Source organism: Muscardinus avellanarius, assembly GCF_963383645.1.
Source record: "Muscardinus avellanarius genome assembly, chromosome: 13".
NCBI classification, from domain to species: Eukaryota; Metazoa; Chordata; class Mammalia; order Rodentia; family Gliridae; genus Muscardinus; species Muscardinus avellanarius.
The window spans coordinates 81,771,477-81,791,852 of record NC_137799.1 but is presented as its reverse complement, the minus strand read 5'-3'; the positions used below and the strand labels follow the sequence as shown (position 1 = coordinate 81,791,852).

Genomic DNA, 20,376 nt, shown 5'->3' with positions numbered 1-20,376 from the left:
TACTTTATATTAGGAGGAAGGGAATTGGGGAGGTAGGGGAGGGGGGCAACCAAGAGCTGTGGTACATGTATGTCATTGTCAACATTATTAACATTATGATGTGAGACTATAATGTACCAATTAAAGCATAAAAAATTTAAAAATTAAAAATAAACACATTATAATATATATACACAGAATCAGGGAAGTATAACTCAAACCCACAAGAAAAATACTTGGCAACAGACTTTTTGAAGGGGCCTTGGAAGGGGCCCAAATGTTGAACTGAACAAAGAGTTCAAAGTACTTATTATCAACATACTTAAATAACTAACAAAATATGTTTAATTAATTAAAAGCATATTGATATTGACCAATAAAGTGAAAAATACCAAAAAGGAGATAGAAATTAATTTGAAATAAGGTTTCTATACCTGATCTGAGAGGGAAGATTTCACTTTAATAAACAAAGTGAAAGAGAGCAGAAGCTCTTGCCTACCAGTAATCTCTTTAAGAGTAAATGCAATCAATATACATTGACCAGGAGAAAGTGAGAATCTTTTTTTATTTAGTAAGACACTGGCATCAAGAAGATATAAAGAAGACGGGCACGGTGGTGCACACCTGTAATCCCCATACTTTGAAGGCTGAGAGAGGAGGTTGAAGATGTGAATCTAGCCTTAGCAGCTTAGCAAGACTCTCAACTACTTAGCAAAATCCTTCTGTTTCAAAATAAAACATAAAAAAGGCTTGGAGATATAGCTCAGAGGTAGAATGCCCCTGAGTTTGATGCCCAGTACAAAAACAAAAAGAATATAAAAAGAACTATTAAAACTCAATAGTAAAAAGATAACAACAAAAAAATTGAGAAGAGAACTTAAACAATTCTCCAAAGAAAATATGCAAACAAAATGGTCAATAAGCACAAGAGAAGATGTGCAATATCATTAGCCATTAAAAGAATGGAAATCAAATTCGTAGTAAGATACTAATTTATAATGACTCAGACATTCAGATGGCTCTAATCAAAAGGACAGATAATAACAGGTGCTGGTAAGGAAATGAAACACTAGAAATTTTATATGCTACTGGTGGTGTAAAATAGTGCAACTGATTTGAAAAACAAAATGGCAATTCCTCAAAAAGTTAAATGTATGGATTATCGTATGAGGCAACAATTCCACTACTCTCTATGTACCCACGAAACTTAAAACCTAGATCAAATAAAATCTTGTTCATGAATATTAATAGCCAAAAAGTATCAAAGTACCAAATGATGAATGGACAAACAAAATGTGATATATCCATATAATGGAACAGTATTAGACAATAAAAAAGAATGAACTACCAATTCATTTGAACAAACCTTTAAAAGATCATGCTGAGTGAAAAAAGCCAAACAAAAAAGACCACATATTGTCCGATTTCATTCATTTGAAATGTCCAGAACAGAAAAATCCTTAGATACAGACAGCAAGCTAGCTGTTACCAGCCAGGGATTGAGAAAAGTGAGCTTTGGGAAATGACTGCTAATAGGTTCAGGGTATCTTTTCAAAGTGTTAAAAATGTCTTTGAATTAGGCAATGAGATGGCTGCAAATCCTTGGAAATACATTAACATGAAACTAGTATATAATTATGAAAAATCAATGACTGTATATTTAATAAAATTATCTTTAAAACAAAGGTAAAATAAAAACATTTTCAGATTAAAAACGACATTGTTAATATTGCTTCTTTATATATGGTACAACTATTTCTGTGTTTTTCTTTAGTGTTCCTTCTATGTTTCATTGACATGCAGTTCTCTATTGAATATATATTATGATTAATAACTAATAATTCCAAACATACACATATATTACTGGGGGGAAAAAACTAAGTTTCCCCAAACACAAAAGGATACATTAAACCACATAGTCTTTACAAGACTGAAAGATTGACAAAGTTCAACCTCACAGTAAAATTTTTCTTTTAAGATGGAGCTGAGTAACCTGTCTCTGAAATGCTTGGGACCAGAAGTATTTCTGATTTTGGAGTTTTTCAGATTTTGGAATATCTGCATAAAAATAATGCAGCATCTTGGGGATAGGATTCAAGTTCAACATGAAATTTATTTATATTTGAAATATACCTTCTACAGAGCCCAAAGGTAACCTTATAAAATATTTTTAGGGTGCCTGCATTTTGACTGACCACCCATCTCATAAGGTCAGGTGTGTAATGTTCCACTAGTGGCATTGTTAGCACTCAAAGTTTTGGATTTTGAAGCATTTCAGATTTTAGATTTTCAGATTTGGGACACTCAACCTGTAAAGAAAAGTAAATTAATACTTACTTTATTGCTTGTGCTCCTGGTCTTTGCACGATTAAAGTGCTAAATTCTTCTACTACAATATCTATCAGCTCAGGTTTTTGATTATTTTCTCTTAGAACAATAGACATACTTTTCAAATGAACAAAAAACTTCATGGCTTCAAACTAGAGTATAAGCAGAAGAACAAAATAAAAAAGAAATACACAAGTATAAACACAACAAATCATTTTACTCAATATAGTTTATTCATTAAAAAAAACACAAATTATTTTTAAAACAACCCTTTATCTATTATGGAATCATCATCACATTAGCAACAAAAAATAATAGACAATTTTTATTCTTACCTTAGAAATTAAATATTAAGCCAGGCATGATGGCACACACTTGTAATCCCAGTACTTGGGAGGCTGAGACAGGAGGATCGCAGTTTCGCAGCCAGCCTCAGCAACTTGTGAGGTCCTGCACAACTTAGTGAGATCCTGTTTCAAAATAAAGAATAAAATAGGGTTGGGGTATAGCTCAGGGGTAGAATGCCCCTGAATTCAATACCCAGAACCACAAAAAAAGAAAAAATTAAATATTTATAGACCCTAAAAAAAAAAAAACAGAAAAAAGCTAGAGGCATATTTTCCAAAAGAATTAAAACAGACATAACTAACATTAAACTCAGAAGTGTGAGCCAAGAAAGTATCTTACTGTTTTGGGCAAAGTTGGATCAACTGCTGTTTCACTATAGCCAATAGCTTCATAGAGTGAAATTTTTTCTTCAGGTGTCAACATTTCTTCAAGAACTGCAAATCATAAAAAAGTGTTTTGTGTTCTTAACCAATAACAATATAAAGCTAACATCATTTAGCTGCCTTTAAAAGTAAAATGCAAATCTTACCTTCTTTTTCTAATATTTTAAGTACCAATATTAGAATGACATTGCTACTTTTAGAAATTACTCTCCTAAAACATAAATTACTAAACATATAAATTTAGCAGTATAAATTTCTAAATTAAGCAAAAGCTCAAAAAATAGCTAACTATACTGAATACCAAATGGCACTATGCTAAAAACACACTAAGCATACAAAGTTTGGAGAACAGAAGTCTAGAGAGAGCTTAACTCCCATGGCCATAGTACCAACAAATGATAGATACAAGATGGTCACCTAAGTCCCTAAGCCTCTAAGCCTATGATCTGGTTAAGAAACAAAAATCTTTCCAAGAAACAATTTCAAAAACAATTTACAGTGATCTATAACATTTTGCAATTTTTATTTATTACTATGCCGTATGTACTCAATCTGGGCATAAAGCTTTTAGGTAAGCATTAACATGATTTTTTAAATAATTTTTATTTATTTGATCTTATTTGATTTTATTTATTTATTTGATTTTAAATTTAAACTATATCATTATGTGTATATACTTACAATGTCTATTTAGTTAGAGAGAAAACTTTCTGCAAAACTTTATTTTCACAACTGATGATTAACTACACTACTGTAAAATGAAATGGACATACTTCCAGGCTTAACATCTGGTTGTTGTTTAGCATTTGATTCCGACCAAGTCCACATCCAACTAAACCACCCTTTATTATCCTCTGGATCTTTTACTCCTTCTTTATATATCTTGTATCCAGCTTTCTTTGCCTGGAATGAATAAATTTTCAAATACATGACAAATTATCCTTTTTTTATAGTAGTTAAAAGAAATAGAAACATGATTATTTCCCAAATGTAGCTATTTGAGTAAATGAGTGTTAACAATAAGCACACTGACAAGAGAATACAATTAACTGCAACATTAACAAAATAATTTAGGATTGCCATATAAGTTCTCTCTACTGTCTTATAAAAAATAGTGCTTAAAGAAAAAAAGAAAGAGAACTGTCCTTTCACCTCCATACTAATTCTCAGTATTGGCGGAATAGCCCAACTATATACAATTAATTGTTTTTCCACAGAAATCTGCATATCAATGGAAGTGGCAAAAAATAAAACCAAATTTCTTTGCAGAAAAAAAACAAATTTGATCCCGTTTAACAAAATAGCATTTACAGCACAATACTGACCATGCAGCAGCTGTCATGTTCATAGAAAATTTAGATTTATTCTTACTAATTGAAAGATAGTATGAAATACCTCAACTTCTGCCTGTTGTCTAGCGATAGTTATATTAAAGACATCCAAGGCTTTTTCCAACTCCTGAAAATATAGACAAAAGTATGTTCACTTTACATAAATAATGTTCACATTCATAATTCTATAAAATCTATCAAACTTTAGTGTATAATTTGTCAAGTTTCTACACAAAAGAAGATACGATAGGAAGCACAAAACAGAATATCCACCAATATAAGTTCTGAAAGTCAACGTTGGCATATATACATATATCAGTTTTATTAGCAGAAGAGAGTAATTTTCTAAACAAAAGACTCTAAGTGCAATGCATACAAGAATTACAAACTATATGAGTTCCTGACACATACTAAAAGATAACATACATGCACTGTTTAAACTTCAGCTAAAAGTAAATATATTAACTGTCATTTATAACTAAAAATATAATTATAAATCCTTCATATTATATGTAGTTTGTATGTCATAATTAGGATATTCTAAGTTAGCTAAGTGTAGTATCACACACTTGTAATCCTAGTACATGGGAGACTAAGACAGGAGGATCACAGGTCACAGCCAGCCTCAGCTACTTAGTAAGGCCCTTTGCAACTTAGCGAGACTCTTGTTTCAAAATAAAGAATTAAAAAATAGGGCTAGAGATATAGCTAAGAGGTTGAACACTCCGGGTTCAAGACCCAGTCCTGAAAAAAGTAAAAAAAAAAAAAAAAAAAGATATTCTAAGTAGACCTAAACACACTTAAAACTTGCTCAAACTTGTTTTAACTTTTAGACTTTTTAGAGTTGTTATGAATATTAAATAAATGGAGATAAGCTAAATCTTTCATCCTATCTATTCATTCCCATAATTATTCTCAAGTTTATGCTCAATCCATAAGCCCCCATCCCATCCCAAAAGAGGTAACCATGAGCCTACTACCATTATCTTAAAAACAATTCAGAGTTCTACTATTCAGCAAAAAAGCAGATTCAGGTTAAGAGTCAAAAGTAAGAAAATCTGAAACTACCCACAAATTCTTTAAAGCCAATTATTCCAGAAATTGAGCTAGGTCTTCAGAAAGTTTTCCACCTTGAAAAGAAAAGTAAAACTCAATCTTCAGGGAGTTTCTAATTGGAAATCCATTCTGGATTCTGAATTGTTACATTAATTTCAAGGGTCTAATTCCTCTTAATCACTTTCCGATGGACTTCATCCATCTTTTAAACTATCCCCAATAGAATATGTCTCATGCTAAAAAAGATTAACACAAATATAAAAATAGTATCTCAAGACAAGTAATTAAATATAAAGCTTCTGGTAAATCCAGATCTATCACAAGAATTAAGTGGAAAGTTCAAAATGGGGAAAAAAAATTTGGAAAGTTCATGTAGAAGATGGAACTCAGTAGAAGTTAGAAATGAGTAGAGTTGGGATAGGCAGAGATGAGAAAAGATAGATGATATATGAGCACAGGCATGTCTGTAAAAGAGGGAGCATTACAGATAGAGACGACAGGAAACTAATGCACAGTCAGATGGTAACAAAAAAAATATCATGGTGACAGTTCAGGCTTTTGACATCAACACAGACATTTTGAAAATAATTTACCTTTTGACATTAAAAATGACATAAAATGAGGCTTCAAGGTACAAACCCAAATCTCCTCATTTTAAAAGTAATCTACTGCCGGGCGTAGTGGCGCACACTTGTAATCCCTACACTTGGGAGGTGAAGATAGGAGGACTGTGCAGGTTCGAAGCCAGCCTTGCTGGCTTAAAAGACCCTGTTTCCAAATAAAAATATAAAATAGGTTTGGGAGTATAGCCCGGAAGTAGAAGGGTTTCCAGGAACCCCAGTACCACCAAAAAAAAAAAAAAACCAAAAAACTAAATTTTAAAGGCTCACAGAAGTGTACACTTGTAAACCCAGTACTTGGGAGGCTGAGTCAGGGAGATCATAGGTTCACAGCCAGCCTCAGCAACCTGATAAGGTCCCCTGCAACTTACTGAGACCCTCTCTCCAAATACAAAATAAAAAATAGGCCTGAGGGTAGAGCTTGGAGATAGAATGTCTTTGGGTTCAATTCTCAGCGATACAAATAAAAGTCTAAAAATAGGAAACAAAGCATAGACACACAAAAAAATAACAATTAGTAAATATTAGTAGTCACTAAAGACTGAGAAAGAGTTACATAGTACAAAATATCCAATGATTTTTTTTTTAATGCTAACCTTTAAAGACGTGAGAATTTCACCAGCTGGCTTCTTATTTGTTAACTTTTTTTTATACAGTTCTTTATATTGCTTCAGTTTTTGTCTATGTTCACTAATATGCTTCCAGGACCACATCCGCAAGCTGGGGCACACATTAACTTCAAGAATTCCATGTATAGCATAAGCCCACCTAGTTAAGAAACAAAAAGAAAACCCCACACTGAATACCTTCAAATCAATAGTATGAAACCATATGGCACTACTACTATAAAGACTGCAAAATGATATAGTTCCTAACCACTTGCTTTTTCCTCACCCTGTTTGTATTAACCCAATTAATTATTAATCTTACCTCTTTCTAAACTAAAAATAAGCAAAATCATTCAATTTTGTTAAAAAAAAATAGCTCTACACAAAAACTATTGGCCATTAAGTACCACTATAGTCACTTAAATAATAATTTAAGTTGTCATCTAAAAGAATTGGAACTTCTAGACTCTAGAGAACAACTTTAAAAATGGAATAATAAGACTTCCGAATTTTAAAATGGGACTATAGTGCATAGACTCTTACAATCTTTTCAGGTTTTAAAATACAAATTTAGTAATATAGGTTTAGTGAGTTTGAAAAAGACACTGCTAAAAAACAAACCAAGTATGTATTTTTAATAATTCTAAAAATACTGATTCCTCTATGGTAAATGCAAAGGATGGTATTTTACTATCTTCAGTTGCAAATTCTGGTATAAAAAATTCCTTGAGTTAATTTTATTAACAAACTAACAAACTAAAGCAGCCACATGTATCTAACCACAAATGAGTTTAAATATAGTCTACATCAGATCTTAAAAATAATATCTTAAAAAGCACTAAAGAAAAAAAAACATAAATTTTTAAATCATATAAAAATCTCAATAAATAAATAAAAATTTAAGGCATTTTACCATTCCCTGGCATGGTAGTGAAGAGGCACATCAGGTTTGAATTTCCTGTATGGTAGATTTTGAGTCATCATATCAACTGATTCAAGAAGCTCCATAACACTAAAATACTAAAGAATGGAAAAATATAAAACTCTTTTAAATTTTTTGAAATTTTTGTTTGTTGAAAATATAAGTTAAATTACCAACACTTTAAGGAAATGCTACCATATATTTTTTAAAAAAACATCTAAAATCTTATTTTTCTTTTATCAAATAACTACTCACAATTTAAAATTTCATCAAAGAAAATTACCTGTGGTTTATTGAATTCAATTGCTATGTTATGTAACTCAACATCCAGGTTTATTTTGGGGTCAGAAAAGTCAAAATCTGATCGGCGATTCATTTGAAGTTTGGCGTTAGCAGATATGGGGCGAAATACTAGAAAATATTACAAATTTAAAAATTAAACACAGTTATATTTCAAAAGTCTCAAGACACTATGGTAATCGAGCTTAAAACAATGAATCTAGACAGACATCAATTATTAAATCATAAGCAAATTTGCAAATGACAGTATATTTTTCTTGTTTTAATCATTCCTAAGGACTAGCACTTTTTACTCATTTATGATTCAAAAATACTTTTTCTTTAATTTTTTTATTTATTCAAATAAATACTTAAAAATCTTGTTCTTTCTTCCATAATTCACCTCCAACTAAAATAGAAAAATAAGCAGGCCTAGGAGCTGGTGAGCCCATCTCCCTGAACCTGCCTTCACTGCCCTGCCACCTGTTCCCTGGCCTCCCTTTGCTGCAGGTCCTCGCTTCCATCCATGCCTTGTGAAAATGTCACTGTCAGCTTTTTTTGTTGTTACAGTTATTAAGACCTATTTTATTTTTATTTCTTAAGTGATTAAAGTATAAACTGCATATTCGTAAAATGTTCTGATAAATGTTTTATGGAATACACTTACCAAAATCATAACCAATTGGAACAATATTTTCATTGACAATGCCAGTCTTCAAGTTGTCCTATTAAAAGACAAATTGTTTAAATTGTTTTTATTTATACTCATGCCTCTCTCGCAGTACTGGGGATATTCTACCTGGAATACTGGAGGTATTCTACCTCTGAGCTACACCCCAAGTCCTAATTTTTCTTTATTTTGAAACAGGGTATCACTGAGTTGAAAAGGGCCTAAGTTGCTGAGGCTATATTAAAACCACGATCCTCCTGTCTCAGCCTCCCAAATGCTGGGATTACAAGCCTGTGCCACCATGCTTGTAATATATTGGCTCATGCCAATATATCTTTACCTACAGATTTCTATTATCTGCATAAGAAATATTTGTAAAAGTTATCAAAAAATAAACTTAGAAGGACTCAGCTATAGCAAAATATTAGAGTCAACAACGCATCATTAACTTTCTATAAAATGATGCTCTAGAAGCTATCAAAATGTGTGCATGTGCATGCATGTGCATACATGTGCATCTAAATGTGTGTAATTCAACTATTTCTACAAATTCTAATGCATTTTAACCTATAAAGATATAATTACTGACAATTATACCTTATACAAGATATGACAACAAATATATATGCATATATATATATATACCTATCAAATTTACTCACCAATGATTCATCGTAATCATTAAGATAAAACATCTGAGACTTCACATTCCAATAGGCAAAAAGATTATCCAGTCGGATTAACTGAAAACAAGTAAGGTTTATTACATATCTCATTTTTTGTAAGCATTTTGAACATAAGGCCATTTTCAGAAGCCTCTAATAAGAAAGCTATATCACTGTTAATAAACATAAATCCTTATCTATGTGTATATTATCATTTATCTTTCTAAAACTCTCAACAAGTCCATTGGTTAGTATTATTTTACCTTACGAACTAGTTTCTCAGTTTCATCATGTAAACATGGAACCCAGTTTTGATCAGTTGTCTGAAAAGAAAAAAAAGTAGTAAGAAGATCATCATATTTAAAATGGTAAGGTAATAAGTTATTTTCTATCATACCCTAAGACTAATTTCCCATAAAAATGCCTTTAAAAACATATCATTCAATTGAAGACAATTAACAGATCAAAAGAAACTCTCTACTTCCAAGGAACTTATTGATGGTCAAAAAAAAAAAAGTAAAAAGAAAAATAAGCAATTACAAATAGATAAGCGACACCACAGACATTAACCAAACAGCTAAAAGAATATAGCAAAAACTTGGGTTCACCACATAAAATGGAGACTAACCTAATATAACAAACTAAAAAATTATATCTAAAAGCATAGTATTATGATTAACCTAATTAATACAGGACATGAGTATGCTGATTCTAAAGACAGTAATGAATATTATTCAGGGCAGAAAGAGTTGGTAAAAAGGACCAAAGGTATGCAAATATGACAGGTTCAAGGAACTGAAGTAGTTCAGCATGGCTGCAGAATACAACACAAAGAATAGAAGAGAAACCAGATATGTTATTTGGGGTCAGATTACAAAGGGTTTATAAACTATAGAAAGAAAATTATACTTTTTTCTAAGAGAAATCAGAAGCCACTGAGAAAGGGAATAGAAGTATATTGTCTTTATTTTTTAGGCTAGCAGCAGTATTTAACAACTTATCCTATCCACTTAATAGAGTAAGTTTTCATTTGGCTTTTCTTTTTTCTCACTGCAGTAGAAGCATGTTTTAAAAGCAAATAATAGCCGGGCGTGGTGGCGCACACTTGTAATACCCGCACTTGGGAGGCGGAGACAGGAGGATCCCGCAGGTTCGAAGCCAGCTGTGCTGGCTTAAGAGACCCTGTTTCCAAATTTATAAAGTATAAAAAATAGATCTGGGAGTACAGCCCGGAGGTAGAAGGGTTTCCAGTAACCCCAGTACACCAAAAAAAAAGAGCAAATAATAGCCAGGTGTGCTGCACAAGCCTGTAATCCCAGTACTTGAAGGCCTGAGACAGGAGGATCATAGGTTAACAGTCAGCCTCAGCAACTTATTGAGGCCCTCAGTAAGTTTTTGAGATCCTGTTTCAAAATGAAAAATAAAATAAGGCTGGGGTATAGCACAGAGGTAGAATGCTCCTGGGTTGAAATTCAAGTACCAAAAATTAAAAATAAAAGAAATCATACACAAAACACAATAGATACAGATACGCAACCACATAATGAAATATCATATGGGAGTTGAACTAAAATTACATGTGAAAAAACAAGTAAGGCCGGGCGTGGTGGCGCAGGCTTATAATCCTCGCGCCTGGGAGGCAGAGACAGGAGGATCGCGCAGGTTTGAAGCCAGCCGTGCGTGCTGGCTTAGGAGACCCTGTTTCCAAATAAAAAAATTAAAAACAGGTCTGGGAGTGTAGGCCGATGGTAGAAGGGCTTCCAGGAACCCCAGTACCACCCCAAAAAAACCCAAGTAAGTTTAAAACAACATATTGAAGTAAAAAGAAATTTTAACATAAACTTCTAAAAATCTACATTTTTTCATAAACATAAATTTTGAAAGAGGATATTTAGCCCGGCCACACTTGAAGCTGGGCACAACCCACTCCAGGGACAGTGCCAGGTGGAAAGTTTGATTGGGGCGGTACACCTATTAAAGGGTAAGGCAGGTCTCCTAAGGCAGCTCAGGGAGGACAGAAACCTCCCATGGAGGAGAAGGGCAAAAGTGTGCTTGATCTTGGTTTTCAATATGAATACAGACTGCAAAATAGGGCCTCACAACCCTTCTGACCTTTAGGGTTGTAGGCAGGAGGTATCAGAAAAGTTACTGGTTGTGGCTTTTTTAATATTTAAAAAAATGAAAACAATATTTAGAAGAAGAGAGCAGGGTAGAAATAAAGAACAATAGGAATTTAAACTTGATCTGTTAAGTTTATTACCAAAAATTATTTAAGATTTAGAGCAAATGAGAAATTCAATAATCTTTCATTCTTGATGCAAACAAATGTTTCATAATTTTCTATGTGCACCTATTTTTTTTTTTTTTTTTTTGGTGGTACTGGGGGTGGAACCCAGAGGCTTTCTACCTCTGGGCTATACTCCCAGACCTTTTTTATATTTTATTTGGAAACAGGGTCTCACTAAGTTGCTGAAAGCCTCACTAAGCAGCTGAGGCTGGCTTCGAACCCGTGCAATCCTATCTCAGCCTCCCCAGCGCAGGGATTACAAGCGTGCGCCACCACGTCCGGATGCACCTATCTTTTTAAAGTTCCATAATTTTGAAACTACAAAGAAAATATGCAACAATAATAATGATGATGAAGAAATGAAATCTTTTTCAAGACTTGTCAAAGTTTCAGAACCTATTATTTATTTGTTTTATTTTATACTTACTGAAAATAACACTGTAATTACCAAAAATAGGTCCTTATATTTTAAACTGAATTTGATTTCCAACCAGTTTTTAAATGTGAATCCACATACTCCTTAATTCCAGTCCTGCCTGTGCCCTTTCCATACTAATTCTATGTAAGCAACTGCATAAATGTTTCTCATATCAGCATATACTAACAATAATCAGTACTTTGAGTAACTATACTGCACAATTAAATGTGGCTAAGTTTCTTTTTAAAATGAAGTACCTGCATGCTGAGATTTTGAAGGGAAATTCCAAATGATAGTGGTTTGTCTCGATTTGTGATCTAAAAAAGAAAAAAGTAAACCTCAGATTTTTTAGCAGTTGAACAAATTTCACTTTATAGAAAAAGTGAACTTTTCTGTGAAATACTCTATTTCAAATATTCAAAAACATTTTACTACTTTTCAGAATAATGTTTGTTCCTACAGTTTTCCAAAAACAAGTAAAATACTAAGTATATAATGTGTTAGTGTTGGATTATAATACTACATCTGAACACTTTCAGTTTATAAAAAGTCCACAGGAAAGAATGATGCAATAATACTAAAAGCAAATAATTATGTTTGTGAGAATAATAATCTTAATAATTAAGATCAAACAATTAGAGAAGTCTAGTCTACTGATTCCTAAACTAATTCTCTTTCTGGGAGATAAAAACAGCTTAGCATAATGTCCTGTAATCCCTGAACTTGAGAGGTTAAGACAAGAGGATTAAAGGTTCAAGTCCAGCCTCAGCAACTTAGAAATGCCCTCAGCAATTTAGTCAGACCCTGTTTCCAAATAAAAAAATAAGAGAGCTGCAGACATAGCTCAGAGGTAGAATGCCTCTATGTTCAATCCACAGTACCAAAAATTAAAAGGATAAAAAAAAGAAAAAAATGTATGTGGTACTAGGAGTGGACCCAGGGGCCTTCTACCACTGGACTATACCCCAGACCCATTTTTCTTTTTTATTTGGAAATAGGGTCTCACTAAGTGCTGAGATTGGCTGTGAACCTGCAATCCTGCTGTCTCAGCCTCCCAAGTATGGCGATTATAAACACGCGTTCACCAAACCTGGCAAAACAAAAAAGTTTTAAAAGCATATTTAAAACATGTAAACTGGGCATGGTGGTGCACACATGTAATTGGGAGGCTGACACAAGAGGATAAGGCTAAGCCAGCCTCAGCTACTTAGTAAGACCATGTTTCAAAGTAAAAAAAAAAATTTTAAGAAAATGCTGGGAATTTCTTTGTTGCAAAGTCACTGAAAAAATACATACAGAGACTTCTGGGAAGATGGCAACTGAGAAAAGCAGCGTTTACGAGTCCTGTTAACACTTGATCTCTACTGCCACAAAATCAACCCTTTACATTGCCAGAAAATACTATCAGTAGAGAAATAAAACTATAAATACAAGAAACAGAGAGAAAGAAGACTAGAAGAACAAACAGAGAGCAGAAAAGAAACTGCCCGCCTTGCGGCAGCAGGAGCCATGTTGGCACCATCTTGCCTCACAGTACCAGGCTCCAGAGAGGAAAGGGTAAAAAAGGAGCTGAAGTGAGCAGCTGCGAATTAGTTGGTTGTAATTCAGCAGTTCTTTCAGCGCAAAGACCATCTAAATCTTCCAGCGGCCAACCTCATCACACCCTCCAGGGATTCAGAGTGGACCTTAAAACCAGAAAATAAATACGCCAGCCTCAGGGCCAAGGGCATAGCGGTGGAGCCATATTGCCAGCAGCAGTGGCAAAGTTTACCAAGCCTGTGAGAGCTCCACACTAGTGCACACCAAAAACGTTAAGTGAAATTGCAGCCCCTAAAGGAGATATCCCAGCGCTGCACCCCCAGGGACTTGTGCAGCTTTGATAAACTACATGGATCTGAGATACTGCAATTCAACCCAGTGAAGGAGTAGTAGTGGCAGAGATACCACACCCTAGTCACAATTCCCCGTAGGAAAATGCCCAGCCTGGTGCCCCCAGGGTCTTGCGCAGCCTCAACTAACTGCCTGGATCTGAGACTTTGTGATACAACCTAGTAAAGGAGTAGTGGCGGCTAAGATTGCCACAAACTCCAGAGATCCAGAGCAACATAAGTGAAGTCGTGGTGACCTGGAGAAGAACACAGAGAAGGCACAAACTTCAGAAATCATAAGAAGGAGGAACAACAATGGAGCAAAGAGATTCCACAACCCTACAATAGCAGAACCTGATAACACAAAAATGCAGAGATCTCCAGAAGATCAAGTCAGAAATGTAACTGTAGAAATAATATAGGACTTTCAAATATAATTTAGAGAAAGTCTGAAAAAAATAAAGGATGCAATCATTGAAGTAAAGGCATCAAATTAGAAACAATCAATTAGACCACATGGAATAGAATCTCACTCCTAGAAAATGATCACTCCAAAAATGAATGCATAGTTTATAACTTAGAAAAAACAATTCGACAGTAGGAATTTGACATTGAAGAAATCTGGGTCCATTTTAAGAGAGCTAACCTAAGAATAATCGGAATAGAAGAGGGAAAAAAAAGTGAAACCAAAGGGATCAATAATATCTTCAAAGAAGTAATAGATAATTTCCCAAACATAGAGCAAGAGGTCAATACACAGGTTCAGGAACTTATAGAACTCCCTTTAGACAAGATCAGAGAAAAGGTTCCCCACGCCACATAATAGTCAAAATGACCAATGTACAAGCAAAGAAGGGAATCCTAAAAGCAACAAAAACAAGGCCAAGTGACATTCAGAGGCAAACCAATTAGAAGCACTCCAGATTTCCCAAACCAAGTCATGAAAGCCAGAAGGGCCTAGAGTAACATATTCCAAACTCTGAAAGAAAACAACTTCCAGCCAAAAATTTCCTACCCAGCAAAACTAATTTTCAAATTACATGGGGAAATAAGAAGCTTCCATGACAAACAGAAACTGAAGGAATTTATATCTTCAAAACCAGCACCAGAGAAAATACTCAAGGAGATTAACTACAAAGAAGAAATAGGTAATACACGCCACAACCAGAGAAACAAGAATTTCCATTCAGCAGACAATTAAACAAAGAAGAATAAACAGTATCTCAAACAGAAATAAAATCTAAATATGTTAGGAATTAAAAATCATCTCTCAATAATCACTCTGAATGTAAATGGCCTCAACTCCCCAATAAAAAGACATAAAGTGGCAAAGTGAATTAAAAACCAGAATGCATTTATCTGCTGCTTGCAAGAAATACACTTACAAGTGAAGATAGGAACAAACTCAAGGTAAAAGGCTGGAGCAAGGTAATTCATGTTAATGTAACTCGAAGGCAAGCAGGAGTAGCAACTATGATATCAGTCAAGTTAGACTTCAAGCCCAAACTTATTAGAAGAGACAAAGAAGGTCATATTTTACTGGTAAAAGGAATAATCCGGGAAGAGGAAATAACAATAATCAACATCTAGGCCTCAAACATAGGTGTAGCTACTTTCATAAATCAAACTCTTTGTGACATGAAGTCACACATAAATCCCAATACAAGAATATTGGGAGACTTCAACACCCCTCTTACACTATTAGACCGATCTTCCAGACAAAAGGTCAGTAAAGAAGCCTCAGACCTAAAGAACACCATTAATCAAATGGACCTGATGGAGATATAGAGAATATTTCACCCAACTACAGCAGAGTTTACATTTTTCTCAGCTGCTCACGGAACCTTCTCCAAAATAGATCACATCCTGGGCCTCAAAATGAGCACTAGCAAATTCAAAAAATTTTACATACTTCCCTGTGTCTTTTCAGACCATAATGGAATGAAACTAGAAATCAACTATAAGAAGACCCAGAGAAGCAACATAAATATGTGGAGACTGAACACCACATTTCTGAATGAAGAATGGGTCATAGAAGACGTAAGAGGAGCAATCAAGAAAGTTCTAGAAACAAAAATAAAGATACAACATATCAAAACCTCTGGGACACTTTGAAGGTAGTATTAAGAGGAATATTTATAGCACTGAGTGCTCACATAAGAAAAACAGAAAATCTTCGAATAAATGGCCAAACGACATGCCTCAAAGCCCTTGAGAAACAGGAACAATCTAACCCCAAAGCTAGAAAAACAGGAAATTATTAAATCAAAGCAGAAATTAACAAAGTAGAGAATAAAAAAAATACAGAAAATAAACAAAACCAAAAGCTAGTTTCTCAAAAAAATTAACAAGGCCAGGCATGGTGGTGCATGCTTGTAATTCCCGCGCTTGGGAGGAGGAGACAGGAAGATCAAGCAAGTTCGAATCCAGCCCCTCTAGCTTAAGAGACCCTGTTTCCAAATAAAAATATAACAATGGGTCTGGGAGTGTTGCCCGGAGGTAGAAGGGTTTCCAGGAACCCCACTACCACCAAAAGAAAAAAAAAATTAACAAGATAAACCACTAGCCAACCTAAATAAAAAAGAATTAACCCAAATTATGAAAATAAGAGATGAAAAAGGATACATTACTGACAGTGTAGTAATCTAGAGAATTATCAGAAACTACTTTGAAAAACTATGCTCCAACAAAATGGAAAATCGGAAGGAAATTCACAACTTTCTAGATAAATACAACCTTCCTAAAGTGAGTCAAGAAAGAATAGAAAATTTAAATCAACCAATAGCAATCAAAGAGATTGAAACAGCAATAAAGAGCCTACCATCAAAGAAAAGCCCAAGACCAGATGGTTTCCCAAGTTAATTATTTAAAACCTTTATAGAAGAGCTAACCGCAATACTCCTCAAACTATTTCGTGAAATAGAAAAAAGCAGGACTCTCCCAAATACATTCTATGAAGCCAACATCACACTAATATCAAAACCAAATAAAAAAAGTTCAAAAAAGGAAAACTGTAAGTATATATCTCTGATGAATTTGGATGCAAAACTAACAAACAAAATATTAGCAACACTCATTCAAAACCACATAAAAAAAAAAAATCATACACCATGAACAGGTAGGGTTCCTCTCAAGGATGCAAGGATGGTTCAACATACGAAAATCAATCCATGTAATTCAGCTTATAAACAGAACCAAAGACAAAAATCACATGATCATTTCAATAGACACGAAAAAGCATTTGATAAAATTCAACATACATTTATGATAAAAGCACTGCAAAGAACTGGAAGAGAAGAAACATATCTCAACATCATAAAGGCAATCTATAATAAGCCCACAGCCAACATAATATTAAATGGAAAAAACTTAAAGAATTCCCCCTGAAAACAGCAACCAGACAAGGATGTCCATTATCACCACTTTCCTTCAATATAGTACTAGAGACTGTAGCCAGAGCAGTGAGGCAAGAAAAAAAAATCAAAGGAGTACAAGGAAAAGAAGAACTCAAACTTGTACTATTTGCAGATGAAATGATACTATATTTAGAAAACCTAACAAACTAGCCGGGCGTGGTGGCGCACGCTTGTAATCCCCGCGCTTGGGAGGCTGAGACAGGAGGATCGCGCAGGTTCGAAGCCAGCCTCAGCTACTTAGTGAGGCTCTCAGCAACTTAGTGAGACCCTGTTTCCAAATAAAATGTAAATTCGTCTGGGAGTATAGCCTGGAGGTAGAAAGCCTCTGGGTTCTACCCTCAGTACCACCAAAAAAAAAAAAAAAAAAAAAAATCAGAAGCTTTTCTGTACACCAACCATAAATCCACTGAAAAAGTAATTCAGAAAACATTCCCACTCAGGATTTCCCACAAAAATATAAAATATTTAGGAATAAATTTAACCAAGGAGTTAAAAGATCTCTACAAAGAAAATTATAAAACACTGAAAAAGGAAACAGAAGATCTCAGAAGATGAAAAGATCTTCCATGCTCATGTTCATGAATAGACAGAATAAATATCATTAAAATGGCCATACTAGCCAGGTGTGGTGGTGCATGCTTGTAATCCCGCGCTTGGGAGGTGGAGACAGAAGGATCATGCAGGTTCGTAGCCAGCCTCGCTGGCTTAGGAGACCGTTTCCAAATATATATATATATATAAATAAAATAGGTCTGGAGTATAGCCTGGAAGTAAAAAGGTTTCCAGGAACCCCAGTATCACCAAAAAAAGAAAAATGGCCATACTGCTGGGTGTGGTGGAGCACGCTTGTAATCCCTGCACTTGGGAGGCAGAGACAGGAGGATCGCACAAGTTCAAAGCCAGCCTAGCTGGCTTTGGAGACCCTGTTTCTATATTAAAAAAAAAAAAAAAAATACATCAAAAATAGGTCTGGGAGTGTAGCCTGGAGGTACAAGGGTTTCCAGGAACCCAGTACCACCAAAAAACAAACAGGCGATACTTCCAAAAGTGATCTATAGATTTAATGCAATGCCCATTAAATTACCAAGATTATTCCTCACAGACATAAAAAATCAGTCCTTAAATTCATTTGCATCAACAAAAACCACAGAATAGCCAGAGTAGTTCTCAGCAACAAAAACCATGCAGGAGGAATCACAATACCTGACTTTAAATTATACTACAAGGCCATTGTAATTAAAAAAAAAAAAACCAGCATGGTACTGGCACAAAAACAGATACATAGACCAATGGAGCAGAATAGAAGACCCAGAAACAAATCCACACACTTACAGCTAATTGATTTTTGACAAAGGGGCCAAAATCATACACTGAAAGAAAGATAGTCTGTTCAACAAATGGTATTGGCAAAATTGGTTAACCATATGCAGAAAACTGGATATAAACCCCATTTTCTAACCCTGCACAAGTCAATTCAAGATGGATCGAACATTTGGAAATTAGACCAGAGACCTTGAGGTTCCTTGAAGAAGGCATATGTCCAACACTGCAACACATAGGCACAGATAAACACTTTCTCAACAAGACCCCAAAGGCACAACAAACTAAAAGGCGAATCAATACGTGGGATTGCATGAAACTGAAGAGCTTCTGTTGAGCAAAGGAAACTGTCAAGAACTTCAATCGAGAGCCAAAAGAATGGGAGAAGATTTTTGCCACCTACACCACTGATAGAGGAATAATATCTAGAATATACAGAGAACTCAAGACACTCAACAATAAAAAACAAATAATTCAATCAAATAATGGGCAAGTGTACAAATTGGACACTTCACGAAAAAAGAAATTCAAATGGCCAATAAATGCATGAAAAAATGTTCAACATCATTGGCAATCAGAGAGATGCAAATCAAAACTACCAAGAGATTTCACCTAATCCCAACTAGAATGGCAATCATTCAAAACACAAATAACAACAAATGCTGGCAAGGATGTAGAGAAGTGGGAACTCTAAAACATTGTTGGTGGCATTGTAAATTAGTGCAACCACTTTTGAAAACAGTATGGAGGATCCTCAGAAGAATGGGAACAAATCTACCATTTGATCCAGCAATACCACTGCTGGGTATCTACCCAAAAGAAAGAAAACCAAACTACCAAACTAATACATGCATATCTATGTTCATAGCTGCACAATTCACCATTGCCAAACTATGAAACCAGCCAAGATTTCTATCAACAGATGAATGGATTACAAAACTGCGGGATATGTATACAATGGAATTTTACTCAGCCATAAAAAAAAAACACAATTACATCATTTTCCAGAAAATGGATGGAACTGGAGGACATTATGCTAAGTGAGATTAGTCAGTCAGTCACAAAAAATAAGAAATCAGATGCTTTCCCTGATATGTGAAAACTAAGGAGAAATGTGTCATAGGAGGAACTCCAAATGAAAAAGGAAATCCTATACAGGAGCAAACACGATAACCTAAATGAGGGGATGTAGGGGAGAAGAAGGAAATTCTCTAAAGTAAACAATGTACTTAAACATATTGAAGTTAACCACTAAGCCAAGCATGGGAAGGAGAGATGGGATAGGAATTGGGTACGGGCTAAATGGGTGATGTGTACATGTATGCCCACAAGTTTTTTTTACCACATTATGATATATGAATACAGTGCACCAATAAAAAATTTTATAAAAAGAAAAGAAAAATCTGGGAGCTGGGTGTGGTGGCACACACTTGTAATCCCAGTACTTGAGAGGCTGAAACAGGAAGATTGCAGTTTTGCAGCCAGCCTCAGCTATTTAGTTAGGCCCTCCACAACTTAGTGAGACCCTGTTTCTAAATAAAGGATAAATAATAGAGATGGAGGTGTAGCTCGGAGGTAGAATGCCTCTGGGTTCAATCTCCAGTACCACCAAAAAAGGAAAAGAAAAAAAGAAAAGGAAAAAGAAAAAACAAAAAGGAAAAAACAAAAAGGAAAAGGAGAAGGCTGGAAATGCAGCTTGGCAGTAGAATGCCCCAATGCTCAATCCCCAGCACAAAAATAAGATAAAATTTTATTGAACTAAAAATAAACACATAATATGAAATTCACCAATTCTCAAGGCATTTTCCTTCACTGAGTTTTGATCAGTTTAGGAAATTGTAACTAACCACTTACTACTAAGGACTGATAATTACAACA

General features: G+C 34.6%; 1 protein-coding gene across 1 annotated transcript in view; it reads right to left on the bottom strand.

Annotated features, from left to right (window-relative positions):
• The window catches only part of VPS13A (vacuolar protein sorting 13 homolog A), a gene marked incomplete at both ends in the record, with an annotated part of 250,174 nt that overhangs the window by 192,227 nt on the left and 37,571 nt on the right, over positions 1 to 20,376 (bottom strand). The window contains 11 exon segments of the mRNA XM_080708999.1: positions 2,317 to 2,459; positions 2,995 to 3,089; positions 3,812 to 3,941; positions 4,434 to 4,496; positions 6,642 to 6,813; positions 7,567 to 7,673; positions 7,859 to 7,986; positions 8,522 to 8,579; positions 9,187 to 9,267; positions 9,453 to 9,512; positions 12,152 to 12,211. Of these exon segments, the coding sequence (XP_080565125.1) occupies positions 2,317 to 2,459; positions 2,995 to 3,089; positions 3,812 to 3,941; positions 4,434 to 4,496; positions 6,642 to 6,813; positions 7,567 to 7,673; positions 7,859 to 7,986; positions 8,522 to 8,579; positions 9,187 to 9,267; positions 9,453 to 9,512; positions 12,152 to 12,211 (1,097 nt within the window).